This window comes from Ceratotherium simum, chromosome 27 (assembly GCF_057802395.1).
Source record: "Ceratotherium simum simum isolate JZ-2026a chromosome 27, ASM5780239v1, whole genome shotgun sequence".
Lineage (NCBI taxonomy): Eukaryota > Metazoa > Chordata > Mammalia > Perissodactyla > Rhinocerotidae > Ceratotherium > Ceratotherium simum.
In genome coordinates this window covers 40,897,847-40,915,628 of record NC_141926.1, presented here as the reverse complement: position 1 = coordinate 40,915,628, position 17,782 = coordinate 40,897,847, and the positions used below count along the sequence as shown (strand labels likewise).

At 35.6% G+C, this 17,782-nt stretch overlaps 1 protein-coding gene across 2 annotated transcripts in view; it reads right to left on the bottom strand.

The window, feature by feature from the left end:
- The window catches only part of ZNF654 (zinc finger protein 654), an 80,698-nt gene that overhangs the window by 42,028 nt on the left and 20,888 nt on the right, over window positions 1-17,782 (bottom strand). For both annotated transcript variants that reach the window (XM_087418212.1, XM_087418214.1), the window contains exon 2: window positions 14,211-14,356. In XM_087418212.1, coding sequence (XP_087274338.1) covers window positions 14,211-14,356 — 146 coding nt within the window. The remainder of the gene's footprint in view (window positions 1-14,210; window positions 14,357-17,782) is intronic.

The following is a 17,782-nucleotide window of genomic DNA, read 5'->3' as shown; positions in this document are numbered from 1 at the left end:
AATTTTTGATGTTTGGATTAAAACCTACTATCTTAATAGTTGTTTTCTATTTGCTCTATCTGTTCACTGTCCTATTTGACCTCCTCGTCCACCTTCTTTTGGATGGAATACTTTTATGACTCCATTTTATCTCCACTTTGGCTTAATATATTCACTTCTATATTCAATGTTTTTAGGGATTACCCTAGGGTTTACAATATATATCTATAATAAGTCCCATCCTACTTTCAAATAATATTATGCTGCTTTAGGTATAATAATCTTTGTGCTATTTTTGTCATTCATTTTAATTTTAAATATTCTATAAACCAACAATACTTCACTACAATTTTTGCTTTAGTCTCAGCGTTTAGAAAATATGACCCATAGGATGGCTGCCAGTTTTTGTAAAAGCTTTATTGGAACACAGCCACCTGCGTTCATTTATGTATTATCTATGGCTGCTTTGATGCTACAAAAGCAGAGTTGAGTAGTTACAACAGACACTCTATGGTCTGCAAGTCTGAAATATCTGACGATTAAAAAAAAATGTTTGTCAACCCCTGCTTTACACAGTTACGTTTCACAGTGATTAAAAATAAGAAAAATTCAATTTTATATGTATCTTCAACTTTACTATTTCCAGCTCTCTTCATTTCTTTAGGTACACATTTTGTCTGGCATCATATTTGTGCTACATTTTTTGGTAGTTCAGGTCTTCTGGGAATGAATTCTTTCAGTTTTTGCTTCCCAGAAAATACCTCTATTTCTCCTTCTCAAATTGAGAGTTAAAAGATCTTTTTTTATTTCAGCACTTTAAGGATGCCACTTCATTGTGTTCTGGCTTGCAGAGTTTGAGATGTCTCCTGCATTTCTTATCTTTAGTCTTCTAAACGGTAATGTCTTTTTTCTCTGGAGGCCTTCAAGATTTTCTCTCTGTGATTTTCAGAGCTGAATGTGATGCATCTAGGTGATCTAGGTGGTAAGGGGTGTGTGGGGGGGGGTGTGTGTGTGTGTGTGCACGCGCGCACATGCACGTTGTGTGTGTTCAGAATTATCTCTTAGCAACATCTTTTCAAATACCATGTCTGACCAGGCAAGGGAAACAAAAGAAAAAGTTAACAAATGGGACTACATCAGCCTAAAATCTTCTGCAAAGCAAAGGAAACTATGAACAAAACGAAAACTCACTAAGTGGGAGAAAACATTTGCAAATCACTTATCCGACAAGGGGTTGATCTCCAAAATATATAAACAACTCATATAACTCAACAACAAAAAAACTCAATCAAAAGATGGGCAGAGGATATGAGCAGACATTTTTCCAAAGAGGATATACAGATGGCGAACAGACACATGAAACAATGTTCTACATCACTAATTATTAGGGAAATGCAAATCAAAACTACAATGAGATATCACCCTACACCGATCAGAATGGCTATAATAACCAAAACAAAAAACGACAAATGTTGCAGAGGATGTGGAGAAAAGGGACCCCTCATGCACTGCTGGTGGAAATGCAACCTGGTGCAGCCACTATGGAAAACAGCATGGAGATTTATCAAAAAATTAAAAATAGAAATACCACATGATCCAGCTATCCCACTACTGGGCATTTATCCAAAGAACTTGTAACCAATGATCCAAAGAGACTTATGCACTCCTGTGTTCATTACAGCATTATTCACAATAGCCAAGATATGGCAGCTACCCAAGTGCCCATCAACTAATGATTGGATAAAGAAGATGTGATATATACATATATATATATATACACAATGGAATACTACTCAGCCATAAAGAAAGACAAAATCATCCTATTTGCAATAACATGGATGGACCTTGAGGGTATGATGTTAAGTGAAATAAGCCAGACAGAGAAAGACAAATACTGCATGATTTCACTCATATGTGGAAGATAACAAATACATGGATAAAGAGAACAGACTAGTGGTTACCTGAGGGGAAGGGGGGTGGGAGGTGGGTGAAAGGGGTAAAGGGACACATGTGTACAGTGACAGACAATAATTAAGACTACTTGGGGTGACCATGATGAAGTCGACTCAGAAACTGATACACAATAATGTACACCTGAAATTACACAGTTATAAACCATTATGATCTCAATAAATTTACTGGAAAAAAGTTATAATAAAAAAAAGAAAGACAGAAATTATCCTGCTTATTGTTCTCTGAGTTTCTTGGATCTACAGTTTGATTTCTTTCATTATATTTAGGAAATTCATAGCCACTATTTTGTCATTTCTTCATTTTTCTTCTCCTTCTGGGATTCCAGCAGACATGTTATACAGTTTCATATTTTCCCAAAGCTCTTAGATACTCTGTTCTGTTTTCTTCTCTCTTTTTTCTCTCTGCTTTTTAATTTGGGTGATTTCTATTGATTTATATTCAAGTTCATTCATTCTATCCTCAATTGTGTGGACTCTACTGGATAAGCCCATCAAAGGCATTCTTCATCTGTTACCGTGTTTTTTATTTCCAGCATTTCCATTTGAATCTTTAAGTGTCCCATCTCTCTGCTCAAAACCCCAATATGTTCAACCATGTTATCCACCTTTTCCACTAGAGATTTTACATCTGAATTTGGTTTTACTAATTGCTTTGTCTCTTGACAGTGCACTGTTTTCTTGCTCTTTTTTATGTGAGCATAGTTTTTCGTTGAAAGTTGGACTTCATGATGTACAACAGTATCCACTGAGGTTAATAGTATTTATACCTGGCAATAACATACCTTTTCTTCTGCTAGGCCTTTACTGTGGGGCATTTAAGTAAATCTAGGTTTGTGTTATGTTGTTGCTATCATTACCCACAGTGCACCACTGGCTTCAAACTCCTCTACTGTTATATAAGGTTTAGGGTGGATGCTGGTTTGCCAGATAACATTTTAGGCTTGTGGGCACGTACGGTCTCTGTCACATTTTTTTTTTTTTTCACACTACTGTTTAAAAATGTGAAGATCATTCTTAGCTTGGGAGTCACATTAGAAAAAAAAAAAACAGGCCATGGGCAGCATTTGACCCATGGGCCATAGTTTGCCAAATCCTGAGGTAAAGAATAACCATGTTAAGTGAGAAATGGAAGATATAAAAGACCCAAATAAAACTTTTATAAATTAAGAAACTACAGTGTCTGAGATGAAAAACATATTGTATGGGATTAATTTCAGATTAGACAATGCAGAAGATAATAACAGTGAAAACAAGATACAGCATTATTAAAATAAAACACACCAAAAAAAGACTGAAAAAAAAATGAACAGAACGATAACTAAGTTATAGATCAACTGTGGATTCCCTTCGAGTGGCATCCCTTAGAAAAGCATAATGGTGGTTTCTACAAAAAACTTTTCTAAAGAAATTTCCCAAATTTAGTGAAAATTATAAACCCAAAGATCTAAGAAGCTTAAGATCAAGAAATATGAGGGAAACTACATAAGGCAAATTACATATTTCTTAAAACCAGCAATAAACTTCAAAAGACACCAATAAGAAAATGAGAAGACGAGCCACAGAGTGGGACAAAGTACAAACCACATATCTGATAAAGAATGTGTAACCAGAATATATAAAGAACTCTTACAACTCAATAAGAAGGCAAACAATCCAATTTAAAAATGGGCAAAAGATGGGGCCAGCCCCGTGGCTTAGTGGTTAAGTGCGTGTACTCTGCTGCTGGCGGCCCGGGTTCGGATCCCGGGCGCGCATGGACGCACCGCTTCTCCGGCCATGCTGAGGCCACGTCCCACATACAGCAACTAGAAGAATGCACAGCTATGACATACAGCTATCTACTGGGGCTTTGGGGGGGAAATAAATAAACAAATAAAATTTAAAAAAAAAATTTAAAAAAAAAAAGAAAAAAAATGGGCAAAAGATTTGAATAGACATTTTACAAAAGAAGACATGCAACAGCAAATAAGTATATGAGGGGCTGGCCCAGTGGCGCAAGTGGTTAAGTGCGTGCGCTCCGCTGCCGCGGCCCGGGGTTCCCAGGTTCGGATCCCGGGCGCGCACCGACACACCACTTGTTAAGCCATGCTGTGGCGGCATCCCATATAAAGTAGAGGAAGATGGCCACAGATGTTAGCTTAGGGCCAGTCTTTCTCAAGAAAAAAGGGGAGGATTGGCATCAGATGTTAGCTCAGGGCTAGTCCTCCTCACAAAATAAATAAATAAAATAAGTATATGAAAAGATGTTTGCCATCAACAGAATTGAAGAAATGCAAATTAAAACCACAATGGGACACCACTACACAATTACTAGAATGGCTATTACGAAAAAGTCAACAACAAGTGTTAGTGAAGATGTGGACAAACTGAAACTCTCACAGATAACTGGTTAGAATTTTAAATGGTATAATCACTTTGGAAACAGTTTGGCAGTTCTATGTTAAACAAATGTTAAACATAAACTTATAACATCTAGCAATTCCATTCCAAGGTATCTACTCAAGAGAAATAACAACATTTGTCCACACAAGACTTGTACACAAATGTTTATAGCCAAAAACAGGAAACAATCCAAATATCCATCAATTGCTGAATGCATAAACAAAAATATATATTTTATCTATACAATGGAATACTATTCAGCACAAAAAGGAATGAGCTATTTATAAGTGTTACAACACAGATAAACCTCAAAACAATTATTCTAAGTGAAAGTAGTAAAATGCAAAAGCCTACATACTATGTTATATTGTTTATACGCCATCTCTGGAAATAGCAACTATAGAGACAGAAAACAGTGGTTGCCTTGGGCTGGGGAGGGACTGAGGACTGACTACAAATGAGCATGAGGGAGCTTTTTAGAGTGATGAAAATGTTGTAAAACTAGACTTTGGTGACTATTGCACAACTCTGTAAATTTACTAAAAATAATTGAATTATACACTTAGAACGCGTAAATTTAATGATATAGAAATTACACCTCAATAAATCTATAAATAAAAAAAGATAACTACCAATGGATAAGTAGTGGAGAGGTATAGATGAAACAAGATTGATGATATATTGATAATTGTTGAAGCTGGTGACGGGTAAGGGAGGTTCAGTACAGTAGTCTTTCTATTTTTGTGTAGGTTTGAAAATTGTCATTATTAAAAATTTTTTAAAAACACTTTGTTGACAAAGGTGTGGAGAAACAAGTACTCTCTTACACTGATGGCAGTACTGCAAATGGGTTCAGCCTCTACAGAGGAAATTTGGTGTTACCAATCAAAATGACAAATACTCTTTGATCTAGCAATTCTACTCCTAAGATAGATGTACAATATACAAATATCCTTGTACATATTCTAAGGGCCACTCAAACATGGTAATTCTTCAAAGGCTTGTTGATAACAGCAATAGATTGGAACAAAATCTAAATACCCATTAATAGGGTACTTGTTAATTAAATTTTTATATATCCATAAGTGTGAAATACTCTTCAGACATTTTAATGACTGATGACGCTCTTTCTATGTCGATGGGCAAAGATATCCAGGTGAAATAAAGGAAGTACAAAACTGTGTATATACTACACTAGCATTTTTATAAAATGGAGGAAAAGGAAATATGGATTTTTTTTCTTGTATATGCACAAAATATCTCCGCAAGGAAACCCAAGAAAATTACATTGGTTGCCTACAGAAATGGAAACTAGGAGTCATGCAAATGTAAACTGCAGGATATCTCATTGTATACTCATAATAGTTTTTGAATTTTGAACCATGAGCATGTATGACCTACTCAAAACTTTAATAAACAGAAAAAGTGAAAAAGAGGAAATCTTAAAAGCAATCTCCCAAAAGGGCACATCATACACACGGAAACAAAAATAAGAAATGAGAGTAGACTTCTCGTCAGAAAAAAAAAAAAAAAACGCAAGCCACAAAACAGAGGATGGACATGTTTAAAGTACCGAGGGAAAAAAAACTCTGTCAGGCTTGGCCTGGCGGCATAGTGATTGAGTTTGTGGGCTCCGCTTCGGCGGCCCGGGGTTTGTGGGTTCAGATCCCGGGCGTGGACCCACATACTGCTCATCAAGCCATGCTGTGGCAGTGTCTCACATATAAAAAATAGAGAAAGATTGGCACAGATGTTAGCTTGGGGCCAATCATCGTCACCAAAACAAAACAAAACCCCAAAAAACCCTGTCAACCTAGAAGTCAACAATCGGTGGAAATATCTTTCAAAAACAGAGGTCTCTGTCAATTATACAGAAGCCACACTGGCTTCTGGCTGGGTTTAGCCAAAGGAGGCAATGGTGGAAAACTGAAAGGAGGAAGGGAGCAATAAGAGGTCTTTTTTCCCCTGCCATTCTTCTGGATCCTCTTTAGCAGTAACTATATCTCTTCCAAGTTTCCCTCTCACACATATCAGTGCTCCTTCTGTCCATCAACGATCCCCAGTCTCTGGGCTCTAGCAATACCTCCTCCTTCCATTTCTATGGCTAACAACTTACTAAAGTTGCTAAGTCTGGCTTCACCATCCTCTCTTTGTCTATTCTCTCAAACCTTCTATAAACTTTGAAAGTGGCTCTTTGAATTAAATTTCCTCTACTGAATTATCTAGCATGACTTGCATTTCCCTAACTAGATGTTGACTGAAATAACCTATATATCTTAATGAAAAAGAAAACAAAAATAAGGGGCCGGCCCGGTGGCGCAAGCAGTTAAGTGCGCGCGCTCTGCTGCAGCGGCCCGGGGTTCGCCGGTTCGGATCCCAGGCGCACACTGATGCACCACGTGTCAAGCCATGCTGTGGCGGCATCCCATATAAAGTGGAGGAAGATGGGCATGGATGTTAGCACAGGGCCAGTCTTCCTCAGCAAAAAGAGGAGGATTGGCAGATGTTAGCTCAGGGCCGATCTTCCTCGGAAAAAATAAAATAAAATAAAAAATAAATAAAAAAAGAAAACAAAAGTAAATGTATTGATTATTGCCTAAAAGACAAGCAGGAAGTTATTTTCTATTCCCCCGGTTCCAAAATTAGAATGGAAAAGTTTTTCAAAATATTATGGCTTAAAACTATAACCAATAGGCTATAGCCAACATGAGTTACATACTTATTTTTATTAAATATTAAAACAAATGTTTGTCTTGGTACCTTGATCCTTGGGGAGTTGTTTTTATTGAGATATAATTTACATAAAACATTATATTAGTTTCAAGTGTACAACAATGATTTTATATTTGCATATATTGTAAAATAATCACCACAAGTCTAGTTAAAATCCCTTACCACAGTCACAAATTTTTTTTCTTGTGATAAAAACTTTCAAGATCTACTCTCTTAGCAACTTCCAAATATACAATACAGTATTATTAACTGTAGTCACAATGCTGTACATTATATATCTATGACCTATTTATTTTATAATTGGAAGTCTGTACATTTTGACCACCTTCACTCATTTGACCCACTCCCTAACCCCCACCTATGGCAACCACCCATCTGTTCTCTGTATCTATGAGTTCAGTTTTGTTTTGTTTTGTTTTGTTTTAGATTCTACATACAAGTGAGATCATATGGTAATTGTCTTTCTGACTTATTTCACTTAGCATAATGCTCTCAAGGTCCATCTATGTTGTCACAAACAGCACGATTTCCTTCTTTTCTATGGCTGATAATATTCCATTATATATATGCGCCATATTTTCTTTATCCATTCATCCCTTGATGGACACTTGGGTTGCTTCCATGTCTTGGCTATCGTAAATAATGCTGCAATGAACCTAGGGGTGCAGATGTCTTTTCAAGTTAGTGTTTTTGTTTCCTTTGAATAAATATCCAGAAGTAGTATTGCTGGATCATACCGTAGTTCTATTTTTAATTCTTTAAGGAACCTCCATATTGTTTTCCATAGTGGCTGCACCAACTTACATTCCCACCCATACTGAACAAGGGTTCCCTTTTCTCCACATCCTTCTCAACACTTGTTATCTCTGGTCTTTTTGAATAGCCATTCTAACAGGTATGATTTGCAATTACCTAATGATTAGTGATGCTGAGAACCTTTTCATGTGCCTGTTGGTCAAGTGTATGTCTTCTTTGGAAAAATGTCTATTCAGATCCTCTGCCCATTTTTTTAATTGAATTATGTTGTTGCTATTGAGTTGTATGAGTTCTTTATACATTTTAGATATTAAACTCATCAGGTATATGATTTGCAAATATTTTCTCCTATTAGGTAGGTTGCTTTTCATTTTGTTGATGGTTTCCTTTGCTGTGCAGAAGCTTTTTAGTCTGATGTAGTCCCACCTGTTTATTTTTGCTTTTGTTGCCTTTGCTTTTGGTGTCAAATTCAAAAAATCTTAAGGAGCTTACTGCCTCTGTTTTCTTCTAGGAGTTTTATGGTTTCACATCTTAAGTTCAAGTCTTTAATCCATTTTGAGTTGATTTTTACGTGTGGTGTAAGACAGTGGTCCAGTTTCATTCTTTTGCATGTGGCTGTACAGTTTTCCCAACACTGTTTATCGAAGACGCTGTCTATTCTCCACTGTATATTTTTGGCTCCTTTGTCATAAATTAACTGACCATATATTCATGGGTTTATTTGGTTTATTTCTGGGCTCTCTATTCTGTTCCACTGATTTATGTATCTGTTTTAATGCCAGTTAAATACTGTTTTGATTACTCTAGCTTTCTAATATAGTTTGAAATCAAGAAGTGTGATGCCTCTAGCTTTGTGCTTCTTTCTCAAGATTGCCTTGGATATTCGGGGTCTTTTGTGGTTCCAGATTTTAGGAATTGTTTGTTCTATTTGTGTGGAAAATGCCATTAGAATTTTCATAGACATTGCACTGAATCTGTTGATTGCTTTGGGTAGTATGGACAATTTAACAATATTAATTCTTTGAATCCATGAGCATAGACTATCTTTTAATTTATTTGCGTCTTCTTTAATTTCTTGTATAAATTTCTTATACTTTTCATGATAAGAAATATATATTTTATATGCATATTATATATACTATATATATATTATACATATATATGCTATATACTATAAGACAGAATCTTACAGATATTATTTAATTCTTTAGGTCACCTATAAATTTTTAGTATGTCAAGTGAATAAAAAATTAAAAACACATGATACATATCATAAACAAGAATTCTACCAACAGATATGAATTATAATGAAATCCATTAATATCCTGACATTCTCTCCAGATACCCTGAACATTCTGTTTGCCACCCCTGGAAGGTTCTTCTGCTCCTTCATCTCATTCCTTCAGAGCTCAGCTCAAATGTTAGCTCATCCAGCAAACTTTCCCTGATTTCCCAGACATGTCAAGTCCCGTTATACTCTCTCACTGTACCCTGTAATTCTTTCATAATTACAATTACATAATATTGTGAATGTTTGTTTAATATCTTTTAGCTTCATAAGGTCTTTGAGAACAAGGACTTATCTATCTTGTTTTCCATTTTATCCCTAGAACCAAGTAAAATTTAAAAAATGAATGAATGACTAATTATGGAATAACTGTTAGAAGAATTTTCTGGCTTAAATATTTATTCAAAAAAATAGAATACTGTTAACAGACTTACTACTCTTTTAATAGTACCACCATGCTGCTATTTCCCCATTTTTCTTCTAGTATTAAAACTACAATTAACTTTGATGTTAAAGTAAATTCAAACAACGCAGAAAGTTTTCCTTATAAGAAACACTACTATTGGACAAACCGCTAAGTTAATTTTCTTTTACCTAGCACTGTCCATCTTAGATGAGATCTGCTTCTGCTTAATAAATTATCCTTTTCATGAGCAGTAGTAAAAGAACTAGCAAGCAATAAAACAGAAGTCAACAAATAACTTGGGGAAAAACAAGTACTTTGGAAAGCCTTAAAAGCATTTTTACACTACAACACTAATGTTAACAAAGATTATACAGATGAAAGGGGAAAAAAATCCAAATAGGCACTGAAACAAGGATAATACTTCTTGCTTACAAATAATGTATTTCTTTTAATACTTAATTTACTTTCCTTAGAAATCAGTAGAGAATAACTAAAACTGTTTTTGGCAGCTTTCAAAATAACAGACAAATATTCTCTGTAGTGGACATCTATAATTTTTGTCTACCTAGCTAGCTCTGTTTCACACTACCTCACTCATTTCTTGAGGGAACTGTTTACCCCTCCAACATTTCTATGGTTCTGATGGGGCTGCCAACATAGTATCTTTGTCTCCCATAGCCATGGGGGGGAGGGAGAGGGGCTTGTCATTAGACTGAGCCAAAGAGCTTACCATACTTTCCTCAACACAGTGATTAGTCCAAGCAGTGGGCACATAACCTCTGCTGGGCCTGAGTTCCCAAACTATTTTGCGGATTAGAAGTGGAGGGAGGAGGTTTCTTTTACCTTGGTTAATAACTAAGCCTAATCACAGAATTCTCAGCAGCCCTGAGAGAACGAAGCCAAAAGAAGAAAGATGGAAAGAGAGAGAACAGTTCTAGAGGATATTTTATTCTCTGGATTGAGAAAATCCTGAAACTAGTTCTAGTCCTTGCTTTTCCGTGGTTAAGTCATCTAATCCCTCCCCTGCATTTTTTTGCTTAAACTAGCCAGAGTAAGATTTGTCAATTATAATCAAAAGTTCTTAATACATTTCCCATGTTCATTTAGGCATCATAGAATAAATATAAAAATAATATATTTCTGGGGATGGCCCAGTGGCGTAGTGGTTAAGCTGGCATGCTCCACTTCAGCGGCCCTGGGTTCAGAGGTTCAGATCCTGGGCATGGACCTACACACCACTCATCAAGCCATGCTGTGGCAGTGTCCCATATATACAGTAGAGGAAGATGGGCATGGATGTTAGCCCAGGGACAATCTTCTTCAGCAAAAAGAAGAGGATTGGCAACAGATGTTAGCTCAGGGCTAATCCTCCTCACCCAAAAAAAAAAAAAAAAAAAAAAATATATATATATATATATATGTATTTCTTAAAATAACATAGTTTTTTAAAACTGCTTGGCTCTTACAAATCTAAATAATGTTATATCCTAAATTCTCCTCCCCTCACAACTTTTTTTTCAGCTTTATTGGGGTATAATTGACAAATAAAAATTATATGTATTTAAGGTATACAACTTGATGTTTTGATATACACATACATAGTGAAAAGATTACCACAATCAAGCTGGTTAACATATCCATCACCTCACATAGTTCCCTCCTACAATTTTAAATATACACAAACTTTAAAAGAAGTACAATGTACATGTACTCTTTTAAATTTTTATACATATATATAAAATAAAAAACATAGTTCATATATATGAAATTAACACATCTTCAAGATTTAAAAATGCTTAGTGTACAGAAAGGCTTCAACCCTCTCTCTCACCAGCCCACACCCCAGAATTAACAACTTGCAATATTTCTAACAGCTGTTGACAATAAGCTCTGCTAGTATTGGATTTACATTTTAAATATTACCCCGTGCCTTCCTGCTGTGACAGAATAGAATTTAACGCCGCACACAACCAATTCCATCTTCCCAATAGTTATTCATTATTATTATTTACTCTATTATTTATCTTTGTAACTTTACTTACACTTTTATTTATGGTTTCCTGTACTACTGACACTCCCATTTTGTAAAATAAGAGTTAAAGGAAGGATATTAGTGCCCTCGTCCTTCACTTTCAACTCACAATTTCCATCAAATATTCTCATATTGAAAAGTTAATAATTTCCCTCTGTTCTGTAACTATACTTTATCTAAAAGTTTAAAGCCAATAAACATCATTAAGAAACTATATAAATAACATTCAGTGCACAACTAAGTAGTCTGCTATGACTCTGTGTTCCTCTCCTGTTCAGATTATTTTTAATTTTTCTGGAGTGTCTAATTGCCTTTTTATTTCTTTTGTCTACTTTTATCACTACCTTCAACAGTTCCAAATTCTCAAGATTAGTCTCAAGTCTCCATTTTTACTGGATATTTCCCTCTTGGAGGTGACACATCTGTAAGATCTACTACTCGGCAGTGATTCTGGGACTTCTCTTCCTTCTGTCTTAAGTAAAAGCCACTTAAAGCTTACCATACTTCTTCTACTTTTCATACTTTACCACTGTCATCTGCTCTTTTATACTACACCCTCATTTTTCTGGAGCACATTCTCTAATAACTTCCCAAGAAAAGGTATGTTGACAAGTCAATCTTTTAGGTCCTTACATGCCTGGAAATGTTGTTTCTACTCACACTTCAGACAGTTTGCATGAGTATAAAATTCTACATTGAAAATAATTTCCCCTCAAATCTTCAGAAACACTATTCATTATATTCTACCACTCTCTGTTGGCTGTATGAAGACTGGATACCAATCTGATATTTGTTCCTTTGGAGGTGACGTAGATTTTCCTCTCTAGAAGGTACTCAAAACTTTTTTCTCATTCTTGGCATTTTGAAATTGCAAAATGATGTAGTTAGCTGAGTAACTTCTATAGTCATTGCGCTGAGCACTTCTTGGGCTTTTTCAGTCTAGAGGTTCATGACTTTCAGTTCTGGGAAATTCTTTTATGATGTCTTTGAAAATTTCCTCCAATGTATTTACTCCAAGTTCTTTTCCTAGAACTCCAACTAGTTCAATAACGAACCTCCTACATGAAGCCACCATATCATTGTTTTTTGACACATTCCTTCTCTTTGGTTTTGTTCTACATTGTGGATTATTTCAACCTTACCTTCCAAATTTCCTACAACTTTAAATTTTAACCATCATATTTTCTTAATTTCTACAAACTCATTTTTGTTATCTCATCATTCATTTCACATAGCATGATATGTTGATGGTTTAACGTTATACATATCTTCTAAACTCTCTTAAAATGCTAATTATAGATTTTATATTTCTCTTTTAATTTATTTCTGTTTTCAATATTAATACTATTTCTTCCAGAATTTTTTTTTAAGTTCATTTTCATTGTACTTTTTTCATGTTGAAGGCACTCCTCAAATGTCTGATGATTCTTGAATACCCATTAATATTTAAGAATAAGGCCATAAGCAGATTAATCGGGAGCCCTATGAGCATGTCTAGAGCTTGGTGACTGTTGAGTTTTTCTCTAGGATAATTAAGTGATTAGCTAGCTGTCTCAAAGAGGAAGCTTTAATTGCCAGAATGCAAAGGTCACTGCTCCAAAGTCACTTAATTTTTTTAGAGGAAAAAAAGAGCAGCAAACACTGTTTCCCTACCCTACTCTGGCCTTAAGGCCTGGTGATTGGCCTGAATGGAAAAACTGCAATTAACTCTTTTATCTGCATTCTTCCGAAGTATCTCATTTCCTACTCTCTATTTCATACCTTGCATGTTCAAATTTTACACCTCTCTAGGATTCTGCGGAGAGGGAGGCAGGACAGACTGTCTTCCTCCTATCTTACAAGGCATAAAATAATTTTGTTTTAACTCCTACCCACGGTTTAAAAAATGTTTTACAAATAATCAAGTATACACATACATAAATAAATATATAAAACAATAAGAGTTTCACAAAATAATGCTTGTCCTACGAGACGTACTCTGATATTTTCTATTGCATTTTGTAATGTTGATAAATGATTTCACAACACACTATTGTGATATGAGCGCAGTCTGAGGCACAAAAAAAAAAAATCAAGTTGTCACTTGCTCTGCCATGTTTCAATGACCACTCCTCTGTTTTCTGTCCCCCAGAAAATTGCTGAAATCTTTCATTCACTGATGACTCTTCTCTATTTTTTTTCCACTCTACTTCTCTTACTTCTTTACTATAATTTTAGTAGGATCTAGGAGGGCAAAAAGGATAAACACAAGTGCTCAGTTTGTGATCCTTAACTCAAAGTCCTCTACAAGTATTTTTAAAAACCAGGGGTTGCCTAACTTCTTTCTGGCCTGATTTAAGGTCCCTCTGCTAACTATGATGGCCTCAATTGCTGTATTCTGGGACTTACCATTAGAGCTGGCCGAGGCAATCTGGGGAATTAAAAAGGATAGTGCTGGTAGTGACCATAAGAATCTGTAACAATTCCAATTAACTCTAAAACTAAAAGTAAAATTGTGGTTACATGTTCAAAATTAAATCTAGATACTTAAATGAAGAAATGGAAATTTATTTTTGAAGGAAGGCTTTAGAAAAGGTTCCTTCCACAGAGAAAATAATCAAAAAACAATTCTCAAATACATCAAGAAAAATAATACTTCGATAAGAAGTAAAGAGTACTTACAAAGCAAGGCTACTCAAAACATATTGTACGTGCTCACATTCATCTGGGAACGATGCACTGGCTGATGTAAAACAGCAAAGTGCAGTCTGAAGAACCTGAAGCTGTGGCAAAGGGACCTGCCATCTTCCAGCGTAATCTTCAACCACCTGACAGGGAAGCAATCCAAAAAGTACATTATTATAGAAAACGTTCCCAACATCTCACGTTCAAAAATTTGGATAAAACTTACTAGATAAATTAAAACATTAGTTAACCATGAACATAAATGATTTAGGGGGAGAAAAATTTCTATACTGTTTATTTTCATGGCATACATCTGAAAATAAAATTAACTATTATCTTTGAAAATGTGGAAAATAAATAGAATATATGAATGACTGCACTGTCAGACTTCCAAAACTTTACCAAACTTTGTAACAAATACCCCTCATGTCCTATATCTAGCTTTTGTCAAAATACCAATTATTAAATATTAAAATAGCTAGACAGTAGAATATAGTAATAAAGAAAATTAGAAATGAGCATGCATTATTATTGTCATTATTACTTATTAGACTGAACTCTAAGCATTCTGGCAACAAATGAGTAATAAAGATACAGTGGTGTAATGCTCTGATTATGAAAGTTTAAACTGTACCATATTATGGATAAAAGAGTCCAGAATATAATCGGTCTTGGCTCTGTCACTTAACTAGTTTTATGAATTGGGTAGGTCATCGTCCTTCTCTATGCATTAGTTTCCTCACCATGAAATGGATATAATAATGCTTATCTTGCAGGTTTACCCGGAAACTAAATTGGCATAATTTATGAGAAAACATTTAGAACTATCAACTGCTATAAAATGTTAATATGGAAGACTGCTGTATTAAAACAATGAATTATATTTTAAAAATTCATCATATAAAACAAGTTGGCAAACTACAGACTACAGGCCAAATTTGGCCTGCCACCTGTTTTTGTACAACCCACGAGCTAAGAACGGATGTTACATTTTTAAACGGTTGAAAAAAATATTTTGTGATGTGTGAAAATCATATGAAATTCAAATTTCAATGTCCATAAAGTTTAATTGGAACACAGCCAGGTTCATCCATTTACGTATTATCAATGGCTGCTTTCCTGCTATAACTGCTGAGTTGAAGGGTTGTGACAGGAATCATATGGCTCACAAAGCCTAAAATATTTAATATCTGCCCCTTTACAGGAAAAGTTTGCCAACTGATTTAAAAGCTGGGAAAACTAGAGCAGAGTACAAAAGCCAAGAACACTCAGAGCTCAAGTACTTTTCACACTAATCACTTCCTATTGGGAGACAATTTTCCATGAGTCTCTTGTATTTCTAGTTTTTCAAAAAGAGGCCTTGACTGCCTTCATCTTTTCAGAGTTATTTATAGGAAACAGCCTTGAAAAATAGAGAGGATGTCTCCCTCCAGAACAGGGAGCCTGTCTATACTGCCCAGTATAATCTTGACAATGTCTCCTTCTGGGGCAATGGTCAGCCAGATATGCTTGCAGATCATTATAAAAATTAGGGTTCCCTAAACTTGGGGTTCCTCCTCTGTGATGAAAACCTACTGTGAGTGCAGGATCCACCTGGGCCACTCGCATCACCTTTGCAGAACTTGAGGGGCAAGGGGAACCATTGTGAATATGAAGCTCAAGCTGCTTACTGTGCCATGAGTATCAAGTCCGTTATCTTTGACCCAGGAGTTTCATGTGTCCTGCCAGCACCCATGAAACTGTGGCAAGCTAACTTAGATAAAATCTCAGACCCTTCACAGTTCTCTGACAATTCCAAATTACAATACCAGGTAGCTAGCACATGTCTCCAATGTTTCTAGGAACATGTATGGATAAAAAAGAAAGCTAGAGGATATTATCTCTGTGAACTTGTATCCCCTCCAGATCTTATAGTCCTTACTAGCTGGAAAGTAAAAATTACTACTATGATGACCCTGAGTAGGACAGACTTTTCCAAACCACTACAGGCCAAAAAAGAAAGAATATTAGATAAACAGTGGTTTCCTGGCTTTAAATTTTCTCTTCACTAGAATGTCTGACCAGCTATATTGCCTCTTTTTGGCCACCACAACACCATTATGTGCCACATAAAAAATAGGTACCTGACAGTCTCACATTTTTCCTCTCCTCAATCCCAAATAGCTTGCCTTAATCCATATCTACTTACAACTTTATTCACTTCCTATTTATAGGCTGAGTTTATCTCCTTAGAAGAGAAGCTTTCTACTTTCTCAGCTTCTATTTTCATTATAGCTTCCCTCATTCACCAAGATTCAACTACTAATACCTTGCCTCATATAGCTGAACCCAAATGTAACACAATAAAAGTCCTTGTGGGCAACACCTCCAATAGGTTTGCCAAAATATCTTTGAAGGGATGTAAAAAAGCTGGTTAAAATTTACATATCTTCTTACACTGTTTAATACTATGCCAAACACTGCTAATTCATTATAACATTAACATAACACTATAACATTCACTATAACACTATTTCTCATAAATATTTTCCTTAAAATATCTAAAACTATACGATACATTGCCCTTATACTTTGAATTTTGTCTCCTGTGCTATAAGCGCTATCTAGGCACTCAGCTAATGAGAGCTGATACCACATCATCATCACCTGAATGTGCTCTACCAGGCCACAGTACAGCAAGCAACAGATCTTCCATTTTTCCTTTTCTTTTCTATTCTATTAAGTTACAGTCTTAACATAATGGCCAGAATAATGCTCAAGTTGCTGCAAAAAAAGGAACAATATTTACCTGGATCTTTAAAATCAACTATTACTACAGTTCTAAATTTTTCAAGAAAATGGTCTAAGAAACAGGGGATCAAGATCAGCAGTTCATTAGGGATTGGTACAAACCTGTTTTTCATTTTAAAGGGCATAACAAACACTACTGCAATGCAATTTACTATAATTTACAGAAACTATATGAATACTGCTGAAAGACGTTATGACCAAGGCCAAAAGCACGCCATGATATAAGGGGAGTTGAAGAGAAGGGCAGAGATATAACCAAAGAAAGATTTACCAGGGCAAATTATTGTGAGAATGAGCACAGATTCATTCCCTGTTAAAACTGTTAAAAGACAGACTTAACGTAAACCTATTAAGGTAAAATTACATTCATTATTTAGGAATACTAAAATACGTCATCCAAATTACTAAGGACTGAAATGTGTCCCCGTAAAATTCGCATTGAAGTCTTAAACCCCAATGTGACTGTATTTGCAGACAGGGCTTCTAGGAGGTAATGAAGGTTAAATGATATCATAAGGAAAGGGTCCTAATCAGACAGGATTAGCGGCTTTATAAGAAGAGGACACACATGCACCGAGGAAAGACCTTGGTTAGGCCACAGAGAGCAAGCAGCTGTCTATAGCCAGGAAAAGCATCTTCACGAGAACCCAACAATGCTGGCATCCTGATCGCAGGCTTCCAGCCTCCAGAACTCTGAGAAAACAAAGTTCTGTTCTTTAAGCCGCCAAGTCTGTGGTATTTTGTTACGGCAGCCGGAGCTGACTAATACACAAATGTAT